The sequence below is a fragment of the Hevea brasiliensis genome, chromosome 1 (assembly GCF_030052815.1).
Source record: "Hevea brasiliensis isolate MT/VB/25A 57/8 chromosome 1, ASM3005281v1, whole genome shotgun sequence".
Classification (NCBI taxonomy): domain Eukaryota; kingdom Viridiplantae; phylum Streptophyta; class Magnoliopsida; order Malpighiales; family Euphorbiaceae; genus Hevea; species Hevea brasiliensis.
Genome location: NC_079493.1, coordinates 118,314,035 through 118,331,391, shown reverse-complemented (window position 1 = coordinate 118,331,391; position 17,357 = coordinate 118,314,035). Strand labels below are relative to the sequence as shown.

Below are 17,357 nucleotides of genomic sequence, written 5' to 3'. Positions count from 1 at the left end.
AAAAAGGTCTCTTTCAAGTTGCAAAATTGAAGCTAAGGCCAAGTCAAGTCATTAGAGAACAGTGTACAGACAAGAATGGAGGTGGAGTAGACTAGTCTTGGAATGGAAATTTCCACGCTAAGGCCTATTAGCGGTGGACTCGCTGGGTCTAATTCTTACCAATTCCACATCTCCACCCCTGTCCTCTGTGTATATATAGGCTAAAAGCCATGTGACCTTGGCATTCTCATTCAAGTAGCTGCTTCATATACCAGAAATTAACTAAGAGAAGGATATTTAAAGAGAGGAAAAAGTATAAAGAAAATGGCAAGTTTTATTGGTGTGGCTTTTGGGTTTGTAGTGGTGGTTTTGTTGCAATGTGCGGCGGCACAGACGGTGCATGTGGTGGGGGATAACTCAGGTTGGACTATTCTACAAGGTGGTGCTCAAGCTTACACAGAATGGGCTAATGGGAAGAATTTCGTAGTCGGAGATATCCTAAGTAAGTCTTCGCCAATTCTTCCGCTATCAACATTTTTTTGTAACAAACTTGACTTATAATATAATATATTTAATTGCAAATAAGCAAAATATAATAAGCTTGTTAATTCGTGGATTTTCAGCATTCAACTTCGAAACCAACAAGCACGATGTACTCCGAGTCCAGAAGACATCCTTCGATGCATGCTCTTCTTCAAATCCTATCGGAGACGTAATTACCACCGGCCCTGTCAACTTTACCCTGGACTCTGCTGGCGACCACTACTACATCTGTACATTTTCACAGCATTGTCAGCTAGGCCAGAAACTAGCCATCACTGTCTCTTCATCAGGAGGCACGCCAGGTGCCTCACCACCGCCCTCCACTACCCCAAGACTTTCCCCACCACCAACCAGTCCTTCACCCACAAACACCCCCGCCATTTGCCCACCAGATGCACCAGCAGGTGCCCACACAAGCCCTTCAACTCCAGGGGCAATGGGCCCCAACACCTCTCCTCCTCCACCAGGATCTTCATCTTCTAAGCTCTTGGCTGGTATTTCGGTTTCCACGTTGGCTGTTATCATGGGCTTTTTGTTCTAGGGATACTGCTATACTTGATAGATGATGATATGTTTCTCTCCCATTTCTGGTGTATTTATGTATTCTTTTTACAGCATAATAAAATCAGATGGTTAATAGTTAATTATGTGTGGTTTAATTTTTGTTAAAAAAAAAATCTATTAGCATATTGAATATTATTGAATTTTTCTCTCCTATTTCTCTCACTCTCTCTTTTATCTTGTTATAATTTGATAGTTGTTTAACACCTTATGGATCCTAGAGCTTGCGACAAGGTCAGAGATTATTAGATTTGTACTACTTGATCTATGCATTTATAGTTATATTTTGTATGAAGTTGTACTATTTAAGACAACAATTAAACTTTACATGCTTTTTTTTTCTAAAAAAAAAAATGTCTCGTCTCAATTCCATGGTCTTTGAGACCTTTACCATTAATTAATAATCTTATTAACTCAATTACATTAAAGATTTGATGAGAAAAATACAAGAAAATCAAAGTTTGATTCATCTCACATATTCATCTATATTATAAGAACAAAATTAAAATAAAAAGTTAATCAGTTCTAATGTACCTTTCAATCCTTTAATATATATATATATATGCAACTAAAAATTTTTCTTATCTATATCTTATCTATCATCAACTCAAAACAATATATATATATTTATGATAGGACTCACCTATTAAACAGTATCACATATTTATATATCAAATTAATAATGAATCGAATTTAAGTAAGAATTTCTCTAAAACTCAAATTTAAAACTTTCACTCAGTCAATAAAAATATAAATATATAAAATTTATGTATTTAATAAATAAGAAAAATATACTTTTTAATAAATTAAATTTAAATAAAAAAATTCCCTTAGTTATTCATATATTCTTTTTTTTTCCTTTTCTTTTTCAAAACTTGCTTTCGATGGAGACCACACATTATTATAATGCAATTTTTTTTTCCAAAAAAACACTAAGTTGTTTTTTTTTTCTAAACTTGCATTAAATAAATAATTTATCTTTCATCAAACTAAATAAATAAAATTAATATCATATATAACTTAATTGATTCATAACATAATTGATTAAAGGAATAAAATGAAAATGAAGAGAGATTACAAAAACATGAAAATGAAGTTTCTTTTTCCCTCATGCACGTGTTTTATTTGCAATTATATATATTGTTGTGCTTAATTATGTTGCAAAATGGACTCTTTTCAAACTAAACAAGAGGAAAGCGCGCTTAAGCATGGTTAATTTTGTGACGCTTAAATAATAAGTGTTATCTACACGACGACGTTAATAAGTGTTATCTATACATCGTCACTAATAAACCTATGTTTTGCCATGTTAGTAATGCTTATAAAAAAATAATAATATTCCACAAGTTTACGGATTGCTTATTTAGCGTTACTTATACAAAAAAGTGTCGGCAATTTAACTTACAGACACAAAGATTTAACTTATTGATTCACTTTTTCAAGCAAAAACATTTCTTTTAAGTATTGATTTTCTTTTTCTAGCACAATCATTTACTTTTAAGCTTAATAATTTACATTTTCCTATATTACTTTTGAAAAAGTGATTAATATATTTTTTAATGCATAATAATTTATATTTCAAGAGCAATTAATTTACTATCGCACTAAGCAATTTACTTCTTTTTTTGTCATTAGAGAATTTATTAAGTTTTAATAAAACGCTTACAATGAAGTTAAGAAATTATAAAAAATTTGAATTCTTCTTTTTTTTTTTTTAATTACACAATCGCTCTAATTAGAAGGTTGAGACATTGAAATCTTAGCATTGCTGGAATGTCTATAATTCATTCATACGTGAGAAAATGTTAAATGAAATTAAAAGGTATATAGCACGCAAATAATTTGTGCCCAAAAAGTCGTATTTTTATAAGTCGAACATAGAAGAAGAAAATAAAAGCCCATTTCCGCATTTCCTTGCCCCATTTTTCTTAGAACAATATATATATATATATATATATATATATATATATATATATATATATATATATATATATATATATATATATATATATTCAAACTCCAACTATTCTGGCAGTTTAGTTTGAACATTTTATATTTTAATTTATTGACTTTCAGACAACAACTTGACTCTCAAATATGTTTGGACTTATAAAAACTAAAGAAAATTAATATTATTAAATTAAAATTTAAAACTTTATTAATATTATATATATATTTTTAATAGTTACTTAAATTTTATTAACCTTATCATAGTATAACATCATTTTGATATTATATGTAATCTTAATTTTATATATTTCAAAATTTTTAAACACTTATTAATTGTTAGAGAATGTTAATCAATAAATTAATAAAAAAAAAAGAAGAAAAGTCTCTTGCAAGTTGCAAGCTTGAAGCTAATTGGCCAAGTCAAGTCATTAGAGAACAATGTACAGACAAGAATGGAGGTGGAGTAGACTAGTCTTGGAATGGAAATTTCCACGCCAAGGCCTATTAATTAAGCATTTAAGGCTTTTGCATAAAAGGTCTCCGGCGGTGGACTCGCTGCGTCTAATTCTTACCAATTCCACGTCTCCAACCCTGTCCTCTGTGTATATATAGGCTAAAAGCCATGTGACCTTGGCATTCTCATTCAAGTAGCTGCTTCACATACCAGAAATTAACTAAGAGAAGGATATTTAAAGAGAGGAAAAAGTATAAAGAAAATGGCAAGTTTTATTGGTGTGGCTTTTGGGTTTGTAGTGGTGGTTTTGTTGCAATGTGCGGCGGCACAGACGGTGCATGTGGTGGGGGATAACTCAGGTTGGACTATTCTTCAAGGTGGTGCTCAAGCTTACACAGAATGGGCTAATGGCAAGAATTTCGTAATTGGAGATATCCTAAGTAAGTCTTCGCCTCTTCTGCCGCTATCAACATTATTTTTGTAACGAACTTGACTTATAATACAATATATTTAGTTGCAAATAAGCAAAATATAATAAGCTTGTTAATTTATGGACTTTCAGCATTCAACTTCGAAACCAACAAGCACGATGTACTCCGAGTCCAGAAGACATCCTTCGATGCATGCTCTTCTTCAAATCCTATCGGAGACGTAATCACCACCGGCCCTGTCAACTTCACCCTGGACTCTGCTGGCGACCACTACTACATCTGTACATTTTCTCAGCATTGTCAGCTAGGCCAGAAACTAGCCATCACTGTCTCATCATCAGGAGGCACGCCAGGAGCCTCACCACCGCCCTCCACTACCCCAGGACTTTCCCCACCACCAACTAGTCCTTCACCCACAAACACCCCCGCCATTTGCCCACCAGATGCCCCAGCAGGTGCCCCCACAAGCCCTTCAACTCCCGGGGCAATGGGCCCCAACACCCCTCCTCCTCCATCAGGATCTTCATCTTCTAAGTTCTTGGCTGGTATTTCGGTTTCCACGTTGGCTCTTATCATGGGCTTCCTGTTCTAGGGATACTGCTAAGATTGATGGATGATATGTATTTTTCTTTGAATTTATTTTTTTTTTTTGAACTACTTGGATAATTTATTATATTGTCATATAATAAAGTTTTGAATAATTGACAAAGATCATTTTGGTCTTATTGATCTGTAGTGTTATAGTTTTTTTTTTAACCCAAATTCAGATAGGCCATTTCCAGTGTATTTATGTATTGTTCTTTAAGGCTTGCAGCAGAGTAAAATCAGAGGATTGTTAATTATATATGTGGTCGAATTTTTCTCAAATTTTTGTTAAAAATCTATTAGCATATTGAATATTGAATCTCTCTCTCTAATATTAAATTAAATTAAAGATTTGATGAGAAAAATATATACAAGACAAATTAAAGATTTGATTCATACACCATATAAATCTATATTATAAAAAAATTGTAAATTAGTTGCAGGCAGCCCTAAAATGTATTCTTCAGTCCTTTTATTACATGGAATTCAGGTAGAGACATAGACCCTAAATTTATAAATTTATCTATTCATTTTGCCAAATAAAATAATAATAAGTATTATTATGATTAGCTTAAGCAAGGCATAATTAATTAACTTTATAGAACAATAAATTCTGGAGATGCCAAGATTACAACACAATTAAAACAACGTGTGCTGCGGTTGCTCTCAATAGTCAATACCATGGGTATGTTGTGGCTACTAAAAAGAAGAATTGATCCCTCTAATATTGTTTTCTTTTCTTTTTCTTAAACTCGATCGCTCTCCATGGGACCATGCATTATAATACTAAATTAAATCTTTCATTTTTTTAATTCGCTTTTATTAAATGATCGCTCTCCTGTGAAATGTAATTTGTTTTTATGAATAATGAAATTAATTTATTGATTTTGCTGCTGTAAATGCTTTTAATGAGTTGATTGAATCTTTGAAATGTTTGTTGATTGAATTTATTAATTGTGATTGTTGCTGTGAATTTGTTACTGGAAATTTGAGAATTAATTCGATTCAATTTGATTCAAGTTAATTTTTCTCTAAATTCAAATTGATTTGAAACTGAGGATTAAATACTCTCCCCTATATAGAAACGGGAGAACGATCCTTGCTTTCTGACTTGCTGGCTGCCATTCCTTTAAAATAACACATTTTGCACAAGTTGCAACTCAACGCGGAACCTTTCTTCTTTTTTCCTCCTTCTGTTGTCTTGCAAATGGTATGGAATATTTCATCTCTTTCGGATCCGTCTCCTTTTCCTTTTGCTTTATAAATTTTGGCTATAAGTGAGACATGCACGTACGTACATACTTTATAATAAGATTTGATTCATTAAAAAAGAAAGAGAAGAATAATTAATTTCTGTTCAGCCATAGTTTTGTGTGCCTTTTGTGCCCCATTATATACAGTTGCAGGGTGGACCTTCTTCAGTGGATATTGATGAAAAAAATAGTATGGAATAAAAAAGGAGACGTCAGAATGCTGTATATAGAACCACTGAAGATATTGCCCATGTTTAATTATTAATAAGCGGATGAAATTAGCTAAAGGAAGCCTGATTTGTTTTCATCTATCTTTATAAAGAATAAAAAGTTCTGCCTTATTCTAAGATTTATCACATTCTTATGATAAATGAAGAAGATTACTTCTATTTTCTAGTTTATACATAATTTTTTATATATAAAATTAATAGACGATAATACATCACTAAGATATATAATATCATATGGAAAGAGAGATTATAAAACGTGAAAATGATGTTTCTTTTTCCCTGATGCACGTGTTTCAATTTGCAATTATTCATTGTTGTGCTTAATTAGGTTGCAAAATGGAAATAAAATGTCATTACAACGAGTACTGATATTACAACTTTTTCTTTTTCTTTTCATAATCATGTAAAGTTATTTCAAAAATGGCTATATATATATATATTATGGGAATCATATTCATGCATATCCAGGAGAGATCTGGGTTTTAGCCAACTATAGCTCAAACGTTAAATTTAATTAAAACAGGAAGATCACATATATGTGTACTGATTAAGAAAAGGGAAGAAATATTTTTTTCATGTACGATATTCGAACTCAATAACTTACAGCCTTAAATGTAAGCTCTAACCTTTGAGAATGATATTAATAATATTATTAATATCATGGTTAGATAATACTAAAATTGATTTAAAATTAAATTTATATGTTTTAATAATAAAAATTTAATATAATTAAATAACTTTTTTAAAAAATATTTTTTAAAATATTTTAAGAATTATGTATGATACGTAGATTTTTCTTGCAGGTATGAACTTATAAAACAAAAGAAAATATCAAATTGAAACTGAGTAGAATATAAAATTGATTAGAGAAAATAGCATACCTGATTGTAGAGGTTTGAGCTACTTATATAAACATTGGGTAAATTCTTATTTAGAGTAGAATTATAATTTTTCTTTGGAGGGAGTCAAATTAGAGTGAGATTCGGGATACTCAACCTTAGAAGATAATATTTGTATTGGATTAGAATTATATTTACTTTGGAGCTCTTCAGCCCTTCTATTTACTTTCACTTGAGTTTTGATATGATATGATTTTGAGTACATAAAAACAGTTACAAAAACAAGAAAATGGAATTCATTATTTTGTGAGTAAAAATACATATGCATCGATTGCACTTAATAATTTGCTTTATAAAAAAAAATACTCTTCTTCTCCCATATTTATATGGACCCATATATATATATATATATTTAAAATTTTTTAATATGTACTTTTAAGATTTGGGGTGATATTTCATAATTCATAAAATATTAGAACATTATTCCTAATTAGTAACTCAGGTAAGAAAACAATCCATCACCACAGTTAAAGTTCTCTCTCCCTAAATAAAAAAAAAAAAAGGATTTCTTTAATCTACAAAATGTGAATAAGATTTTAAGCAAAATCAATTATATATGTTAAAATAAACCAGATTATAACTGAGTCTTTTTTATAAATATATTAAATTTAACATGGATGATTTACTTAATTTTTTTTATTTTATAAATAATTTACCTTTCATCAATGTCGAGCCAAAGAAATAGATTTTACATATGCAAAAAATACCAATTTACCACTTATCTCAATTAAAAAGAAAAGATAAATTACCATTTCATCTATATATTTTGTTATAATGAATGATTAAGTCACTGTATTCTAAAAACCAAATGATTATCTTTCTATATTTTAATTCTGTCAATAATTTTAGTTATTTCATTTAATTTTGTTGGTATATATTTTGCTAATCATGCCAGTTAAAAATATATATATATATTCTTGTCATTAGTGGCGGCAAAAATTTTAGACCTCACTCCGTATCTGATAAATTTTTCTCGATTTCATTCTGACTTCGATATTATGCAAAGTGAGGATGGGAAGATATTATCTTCACTATGAATTCCTATAACCCACTCCAATATTAATATATTATTATTTTTTATTAAAAAAATAATTTATTTTTACTTTTTTAAATGTTCAAATATTGCTAATTTTTTATTTTTTAATATGTTTTTAAATTATAATTTTTTATTTAAAAATTTATTTTTAATTTATTCAAATTTATGATCTAATTGTAAATAATAATAAAATTTAAATAATTAGTTACAAACCAACCTAGAATGAGAAATGTTACACCAAAAACTATTTGTAATAAATTATATTCAACATAAAAACGCACAGAATTTATGAAAAAAGAATAGCTTAAAAATAATACATAACACTTTCTTTTGAAACAAATAATTTAAAAAAACTTTATTAAATTTAAAACAACGACCTATAGAACAAGCAAAGCTCTCTCTATATATAAATGTAATTATATGAATAGAAATTATATATAGAGAATTTAAGAAATACAACATGTGGTTTATTGCTTGATTATTTAAGAAAGATAATTTTCATTTTCATTAATTTAGTATCATAAAATTTTATATTATCATATTATCTTTATGTCAATTAACATGATGTTAAAATGATAATTTTTTTTTTTATTTCAATTAGTATTATTGTCATTTTGTTACTCTATTAAATAATATATGAATAATATGATGACATAAATTTTTAAGATATTAATTTAATAAAATAAAGATTTTATCAATTTAGTGATAACACACTAAATATTTAATTATATACTTTTAAATTATGTCTAATATATATATAAGTGAGAGAAAATTATAAATTAGAGTGAATAACAAAAAAAAATTATATTTAAAGTTTTGCAATAAAAATTATATATAATAATTATTAAAAATTTATGCATTAAGTTTTTTTATTAATTACTCATATATATATAATTAAAATATTTAATTATTTATATTTAATAAATTTTATTAATTTTTATTTGCTTAATTTTATTTTTTTTATTATCAATGTTGTACATAGTGGTAGACCCACGCATCCATTTTTATTTAAAAATAAAATATTGCTTTCCTTTTTTATTTAAAAAAATAAATAATAAATATAAGGTTTTACAAATTTTATATTTATTTAAATTATTAAAAATTTTAATTTTAGTGACCAATTTTTTTTAATTTGTCTTTAATATCTAATTAATTAATATTTAAAATTAATTTTACCAATTATGAAAATATATGAAATACTTAGAAAAAAAATATAATTTTTATGGTATAAAAATTTATATCCATTTATTTATGCCCATAAAGTCAAATTATTACTATTTATTATAATAATTATAATTTATTATTTAAAAATAAAATTAATTTAAAAATATGTCTGCACACAATTAAATTTTTAAATATCAAATTTAGTTTTTTTTTTTTTTGACACTTTAACACTTTAATCTCCAAATGATAAATTAAATTCTCCAAAAATTAATGTCTTAATCCACAGTTAAAAAATAATAAAATGAATGTTAATTATGATTTATTAATCTTTTTTATTAAGTTATTCCTAATTATTTAAAGTTAATAAAATATATAATTTATAAAAAATCATAATTATTGTTTTATAAAAGTATGATTTATAAATTTTTATTAATTAAAATAATTATATGACATTTAATTTTTGTTCTCTTCCATTTTTAATTTTGTGTCCGCTCCTAATTATATATAAAAAAGAAAACTTCTGTCATATTTATATAATGTTTTAGAAAATATATTTAAGCCATGAGATTATACATAATGTTAATAAAAATCTAAAAAATTTCTTTCATCGTGAAGCCTTTTTATGAGTTCACAAATTTTATTTTTTTAACTGAGTATAGTATTTACTTTTTTTATCTGAAATTTAATTTTGATTAGCTAATTTTGCGTTTCCAAATTGAAATAGAATTGAGAAAAATAAAATTTTATTAATTATAATTTAGAGTATTAATTATTAGTATAATTAAAATTCATTTAATTTGAAATTATTTTTTTAAAACAAATTCATGAATTTTTTAAGGAAATATGAATTTATTTATAAGATTTTAATTTAACTTGTAAGAGAAATTTTTCTTAAATAGAATTATAAGTAAGGTTAGAAATTTTAAATTTATAAAAACTCTAAGATTAATATAAATAATTAAAAATAACATAATTATAAATAATATAAAATTTAAGAGTATTTTTATCGGTTCAAAAATTTGTTCACTCATTTATGCATTTAATATATTATTAATTAATTATAAAATTATATCTAGATATACTCTTTATCATTAATTAATTTAAAAAAAGGAAAAAAATTAAAAACACTTTGAGTTTGATTTACGTTATAATTATAATTAGAAAAATATAAATATCTGATTTTTAGTTTTGTTATAAAAATTGATATTTTTAAAACATGAAAATTTTGATTTTTTTTTATGAAAAATGAATTTATAATTTTAATGAATTCTTATTTATAAAATTTTATTTTGACCGGCAATAAAAAAAACGTAATTAAGTAGAAGTTGACCGCAATTAGAATTATGAATTTTAATTTATATCAATTCTAATTTTTTTTTTTTACCAAAAAAGAATGGATTTATTCAAGCAATAATTAAGATAAAAGTTTAGTACATCCTCTAGAAAGGAAGGAGCAGTAGAACTCCATTCCAACGAACCAGACATAGAACAGACGCTCGTGCAACACTGAGCAGCCTGATTCGCTGATTTCCTAATAAAAGAAAGGGAACTATCACCTAGTTCCTTAAAACGCGTCAATAGGAGTTAGGAACCTCCATCTTATAAACCCAGTATCTCTCCCGTGTTTTGTCGATGTGAGATTTGCCTAGGGTGTTACAATCCACCCCCCCTTATGGGACTCAGCGTCATCGCTGAGGTTTGCCCCACCATCGCTCAAGGTTGCACGCGGAGCGGCTCTGATACCACAAATGTAATGGCCCGACCCACTAGTGATATTGTCCGCTATGGGCTGAATCCCTCACGGTTTTAAAACGCGTCAATAGGGGTTAGGAACCACCAACTTATAAACCCAGCATCTTTCCCGTGTTTTGCCGATGTGGGATTTGCCTAGGGTGTTACAATAAGTTTCATCAAAATCAATACCTTCCTCTTGGTTGTAACCTTGAGCCACTAGTTTAGCTTTGTTTCTAACAACATTGCCTTTTTCATCCATTTTGTTTCTAAAAACCCATTTAGTACCAATAATTAAATGATTTTTAGGTTTAGAAACCAAATTCCAAACTTTGTTTCTCTCAAATTGATTGAGTTCTTCTTGCATGGCAAGAATCCAACTTTCATCATTTTGAGCTTCTTCAAAACATTTAGGTTCAATTTGTGAAACAAAGGCAACATTACCAAAATATTTTCTCAATTGTGCTCTAGTCATCATCCTTTGAGATGGATCATCAATGATGTCTTCTTATGGATGATTTTTATGGAATCTCCATTTTGTAGGTAAATCTTCATGTTGGGGTTCATTCACTTGTAATTCTTCCAAATTTGGCATTTCTTCATTGATTTGATCATTGTTGGCATTATAGACATCTATTGTGGTATCTCCTTGAGTTTCTTCATCTTTGTCATCAATTTGTTCCATTTCTTGACTTGATTTTACATTTTCTTTTCCAAACACCTGCTCATTATTGTCATCAAAAACATCTTTCCTTCTAATAGAAGGGTTAGCCTCATCAAACAAAATATGAATAGTTTCCTCAATAACTAATATTCTTCTATTAAACACTCTATATGCTTTACTCTTTGTTGAGTACCCAAGAAAAATTCCTTCAACGGATTTAGCATCAAATTTCTTCAAGTTATCCTTCTTATTATTTAAGATATAGCACTTACATCCAAATGCTCTGAAATATGAAATATTTGGTTTTCTTCCTTTCCAAAGCTCATAGGGGGTCTTTTTCAAAATTGGTCTAATCAAAATTCTATTCAACACATAGTAAGAAGTATTAATAGCTTCAGCCCAAAAATACTTGGGCAAATTATTTTCATTCAACATGGTTCTAGTCATCTCTTGCAAAGTCCTATTTTTCCTTTCTACAACCCCATTTTGTTGTGAAGTTCTAGGAGCTGAAAAGTTATGGTTGATTCCATGTTTATCACAATATTTCTCAAATAAATGATTTTCAAATTCAGTTCCATGATCACTCCTTATGGATGTGATGCAAAAACCTTTTTTATTTTGAACCATTTTACTAAAAGAGGTGAATTTATCAAAAGTTTCATCTTTGTGAGCAAGGAAGAATGTCCATGTATGTCTTGAATAGTTATCAACAATAACTAAAGCATATGTCTTCCCACCAAGACTAGCAGGAGACAAGGGTCCAAACAAATCAAGATGAAGCAATTCTAATGGCCTAGTAGTGGAAACAACATTTTTAGATTTAAAAGATGCTCTAGTATGCTTTCCTAGTGCACATGCCCTACATTAAAATTCATTTTCATAGTTAACCTTAGGAAGAAATTGAAGAAGTAGAGATCAAACAAAGTGTAGTACTTAAACTTGACATCTTTTGTTAAATTTTCATGTTCTTAGTTAAGTTAACCTAGAATTGAACTTAAATTCAAACAAAAACTATCATGGAAGGACCAAATAGAAATTTTTGCCAGCTATAGGGGGGAGACTTGATTTGCAAGATTTTGATGAACTTGAATGGTTAATTAGGTTGAATTAAGCATGTAGATAATGAATATATACTTTAATTGCATTAGATTTCAAAATTGTGTAATTAGGGTTCTTAACCTCTTGAAAATTTGGAAAATGAACAATTGGTGCAAATGACTCTAATTGAAATGAGAAATGATCAATTGGGACCATTTGTGGTATGTTTGAATTGGTAGAAACCAAGTGCAATTCGGATTGGTTAGGGTCACTATTCTGGCAGTTTGACCTAGGTCTCTTTCAGGGACCAAAACAAAAAATTTACCAACCCAATTAGTGTGAGGCTAATTGGGAATGAAAATAGACACATAATGGCACATTTTTTATTCAGGAACTATGCCCAGAAAATGACATTAACATAGTGAACAATTAGGTCAAACCCGGGTGTAGTGCACTGCCACTGTACCAAAATGACTAAATAAACAGTGTTTGTTCATTTAGCCATAACTTAGGCTAGACAGGTCCAAATAACTTGATTTTTGTGGAATTGGAAAGGTATGACATAGCACTACAACTTTTATGAAGAACACCAACCCAAATTCTGCCCATAACCTAATCATTTTGCCACTTAAAATTAGTGGTCTAAAACTGCCAGAACCAAATTAGGTGCCCAGAAATGGGTTAAACCAATCCTGCCAACCATGTTCAAATGGCCATTAATGGAGTGATTCAAAAAGGAGATTAAAGCTAAGATAATAAGGAATAACTTCTATAAAGAACACTTAGCCAAATTCCCACAGCACTATGACCAATGAAATAGTGTAAAACAGGACATCAAAACTGAAAATTTGAAATTGTGCCTAGGATACCTGAAAATTGAAGGGGCAACCAAAATCAACAAATTAAGCAACCAAAATGTGGTATGTGGGTGAAATTAAAATTCCCATACCTATTAAGCATAAGAAAGTCAACAATTTGACTTGAATAGTATCATGAATAGTAAACCCGAAATGCAAAATTCAAAGAACGTTAAATTAAGCATATTAGAGCTAGACATAAGTAATTGTTAATTTATTATTAAATTTATTATACGTTATGATACTGAAACACTGTAAAATTGTGTGTTTCAGTTGAAAAGAATACTGGGAAAGAACCCGAGACATCGAGTCAAGGCCTAGAGGCGATTCGCACGAGGTTTGTGCACAATATAAAATTTTTTTTGTAGATTCTCTTTGATAATTTGTTTTGATTAATAAATTGTGATTTATTTTTACTGTAAATTTGTGACTGAAATGAATATTATGCTTTTGACCTAAATTGTTGGAAATTTAATTGTATGTGTTTGAATTGTCAATAAATAGTTAGTAAAATATTAAGATAATTTTGAAACCACAGTGTCATGACCATATATTTGAATGCCTCACTAGTATGCCTAGTGGGAGGAATTAGTTTTGAATTTTGAATTCCCTTTCTAGCTGAAGTGTTGAGGTGTGTGCCAGTAGAGGAAGAAATTGAATGGGTACCCATAGTTTGAGCTAGCTAGCCTTGAGATTCCTCATAAGCTTCCGGCTATTGAGATAAACATTATACTGATGGCATGATATAACTGTGTGTTTTTATTAAATTTGTTTTGAGACTTTCAAAATGAGACTATTTTGACTAAAATTATAAATTATGTTTTGTATTTGTTTTCATTTTCAGTACCATATTTGAATAAATGTGATTTGATTTATGCATAAAATTTATTTTAGTATGTTGTGCACCATTGAGTCATAGTACTCAGCAATGGCTGTTTATTGCTGTCGCAGATAGAGAGACTAGTAGAGCAGCGGAGTGAGCTGCTGAGGATTTCAGTGCTACTTTTGGACCTTTTAACGGGTATAATTTTATACCCTAATTGTACATATTTATTTTGATATATGTAACTGTATGTACATTTGTAAAATGATCATGAGCAGTTGTACAGATTTTGTAATAATATTATTTTGGATTTTCTCATGTAATTTTTGGACTGATAAATGTAAATTAATTTTTCTTTGATGCAATGTGTATGAAATTAATTATTACTATTTTTGAAAATAATTGAATTGAAATTTTGAGTTGTGAAATATTGATTGAATTGTGGAGTTTGGAGGAAATTGTGCTGATTTGAGTTATAATAGTGGTTGTGAGTTGATGAAGTGTTATATTGGAAGTGTTTTCTTCAGGTTAAATTTTTCGGTTTTCTCAAATACAGCCGGCACTCTACTGAAATTTTTTCAAAATTTACGGAAAAATAAAAATGGACAAAAATTTTAACTAGTTTTTAAACTTCAGTTAAATATTTTTAATACATGCTAGAAAAGCTCACCACTTTCAAAAAGTAAGAAAATTGTTTTAAAATCCCTTGTACTATATTTAATGGGTTATAGGTAGATGGAGTTGGTAATTCATTAGGTATACTACGGGATCATGTTATGCCTTACAGAGGGATAAGGTGTGACACTAAGGAACTACTGAAAAATATACAGAACCCAGTTATAGACTTTCGAGTATCTATGCAAGATGCCCAATCCACATCGTAATAAGCAGCAAAAGTTAAAGAGTTATCAGATGGGAAAAATAAGCCTTTCACAGGACAACCTTTTAAGTAGCGAAGTACATGTATTGCTACATCCCAATGGGATTGACGAGGGGACTACATGAATAGGCTTAACTGCTATACGGAGAAGGTGATGTCTGGTTGAGACAAATTGAGGTACAGAAGACGACCTACAAGTCGTCGATACTTAGCAGGATCAGGAAGCAATGGACCTTCATTAGCAGTAAGTTTAAATCCCTGAGGTGAAGGAACTTGTGCAATCTTTGCATTTTTTAAACCCACATTAGCAATAATATCTTGAATGTATTTATGTTGATTTAGGTACATGCCGAATGTAGAACGAGCAATTTCTAATCCAAGAAAGAATTTGGCATGACTAAGATCTTTAATCATGAATTGTTGATCCAGGTACTTCTTGGTGGAAAGAATGTCAGCTTCACATTCTCCAGTGATAAGTACATAATCAATGTACACAATAAGGGCCATAAATGAAGATGAAGTGTCTCTAGTAAAGAAACAGTGATCATGGGCAGATTGTACAAAACCATACTGAATGAGCTTAGATGTTAGTTCCTTGTTCCATTGACGCCTTGCTTGCTTGAGTCCGTAGAGTGACTTTCTAAGCCTGCACACTTGATGAGATTGGGCCTTGGTATAACCTTAAGGAGGTAACAAGTAAAACTCCTCATCAATAAAGCCATGTAGATAAGCATTATTGATATCAAGTTGACGTATTGGCCAAGCTTTAGCATAAGCAATTACTATGAAAAGTCTCATAGTGACCAGAAAAAAGCTTTCTGTGTAATCAATTCCCTCCAATTGGTTGAACCCCTTTGCTACTAACTTGGCTTTGTATGTGTCAACAGAACCATCAGGCTTGTATTTGATACGGTGTACCCATTTTGAGGCTTCAGGCTTTTATTTGATACGGTGTACCCATTTTGAGGCTATATGCATCTTATGTGTAGGATAGGGAACTAATTCCCAAGTTTGGTTTTTCTCCAAGGCATCCAATTCTAACTGCATTGCTGCTATCCATTTTTCATCAGTCTTTACTTGCTCATAAGATCTAGGCTCGTGTATCATAGACAGTGAAGCAACAAAACTCATATGTGAAGGGTGAAAAATGGTATTAGAAAGGGTGTATTAGCTTGGGAGATTACCTAATGTAGCCTCTGGATTGGAATTATTGCAAGGGTTTGGAAAGGAATTATGAACCTGCACATTTACTACAAAATCATTAAGCCAAGAAGGCTTATGAGAAACTCTAGAACTTCTTCTAACAGCTACTTGCGATGGGGAGGACTGATATGTGCTTGGAGTAGATAGAGGGATAAGTGATATGTTTGTGAGAGTTATGTCTACAGAAGTGGATTGCTCTATAGAGACAGAATCCTGTGACATAGAGGGAAAAGGAGATGCTTGTGAAACAGGAGTAAAAGAATAGTCATCTGTCACAGACAAAGGAAATACAATAGAAGGATGAGATGAAGTATGCTTAAAAGGAAATATTGACTCATGAAAGACAACATCCCTTGATATACAAATGGATTTCGCAGCAATGTCATATAATTTGTAACCTTTATATCCAGGGGAATAACCTAGAAAAACACATTTGATAGCTCTGGAATCAAACTTGGATTTTTGGGGTTTAACATTTATGGCAAAGCAAAGACAACCGAAGTTTCTTAGGGAATGATAGTTAGGAGTATGATTGTGCAAGACCTCATATGGTGATTTCCATTCTAGAACAGAAATAGGCAACCTATTGGCTAAATAAGTAGCATGAAGAATGAATTCGCCCCAAAACTATCTAGGCAACCCTAATTAAAACATTAATGCCCTAGCTATTTACAGCAAATGTTTATGCTTCCTTTCCACAACCCCATTTTGTTGGGGTGTATAGGTTGTGGACTTTTGATGTATGATACCAAAATCATGTAACAAGGATGTGGTGTCTATGCTTAGGAATTCTGAATCATTGTCTGTTCTAACATATTTGACTGTGGCATTGAAGTGATTTTGAACCATTTTGAGAAAGATAAATAAGGTATGACAGACCTAGAATTTGTTTTGAAGTAGATAGGTCCATGTAGTACTACTATATTCATCTACAATAGTGAGAAAATACGATGCACCAGTAAAGGTTTGAAGTGAATAGGGCCACCATATGTCTAAATAAAGAAGATAAAAAATACATGGACTAGATATAGAACTATTAGGAAAATGTAGCCTTTGTTGCTTAGCTAATGGACAGA

The 17,357-nt window shown here is 29.7% G+C and overlaps 2 protein-coding genes across 2 annotated transcripts; both read left to right on the top strand.

Moving 5' to 3' along the window:
- The first annotated feature begins 216 nt into the window (after positions 1-216).
- On the top strand, positions 217-1,234 carry LOC110649098 (cucumber peeling cupredoxin-like). Its single transcript, XM_021803512.2, has 2 exons — positions 217-481; positions 603-1,234. Exons 1-2 carry the CDS (start codon positions 304-306, stop codon positions 1,061-1,063), a joined length of 639 nt encoding a protein of 212 aa, XP_021659204.2. The 5' UTR covers positions 217-303; the 3' UTR covers positions 1,064-1,234.
- A 2,427-nt stretch (positions 1,235-3,661) lies between these two features.
- On the top strand, positions 3,662-4,765 carry LOC131180873 (cucumber peeling cupredoxin-like). The gene is made up of 2 exons (XM_058148856.1): positions 3,662-3,927; positions 4,050-4,765. Exons 1-2 carry the CDS (start codon positions 3,750-3,752, stop codon positions 4,508-4,510), a joined length of 639 nt encoding a protein of 212 aa, XP_058004839.1. The 5' UTR covers positions 3,662-3,749; the 3' UTR covers positions 4,511-4,765.
- Positions 4,766-17,357: the final 12,592 nt, after the last annotated feature.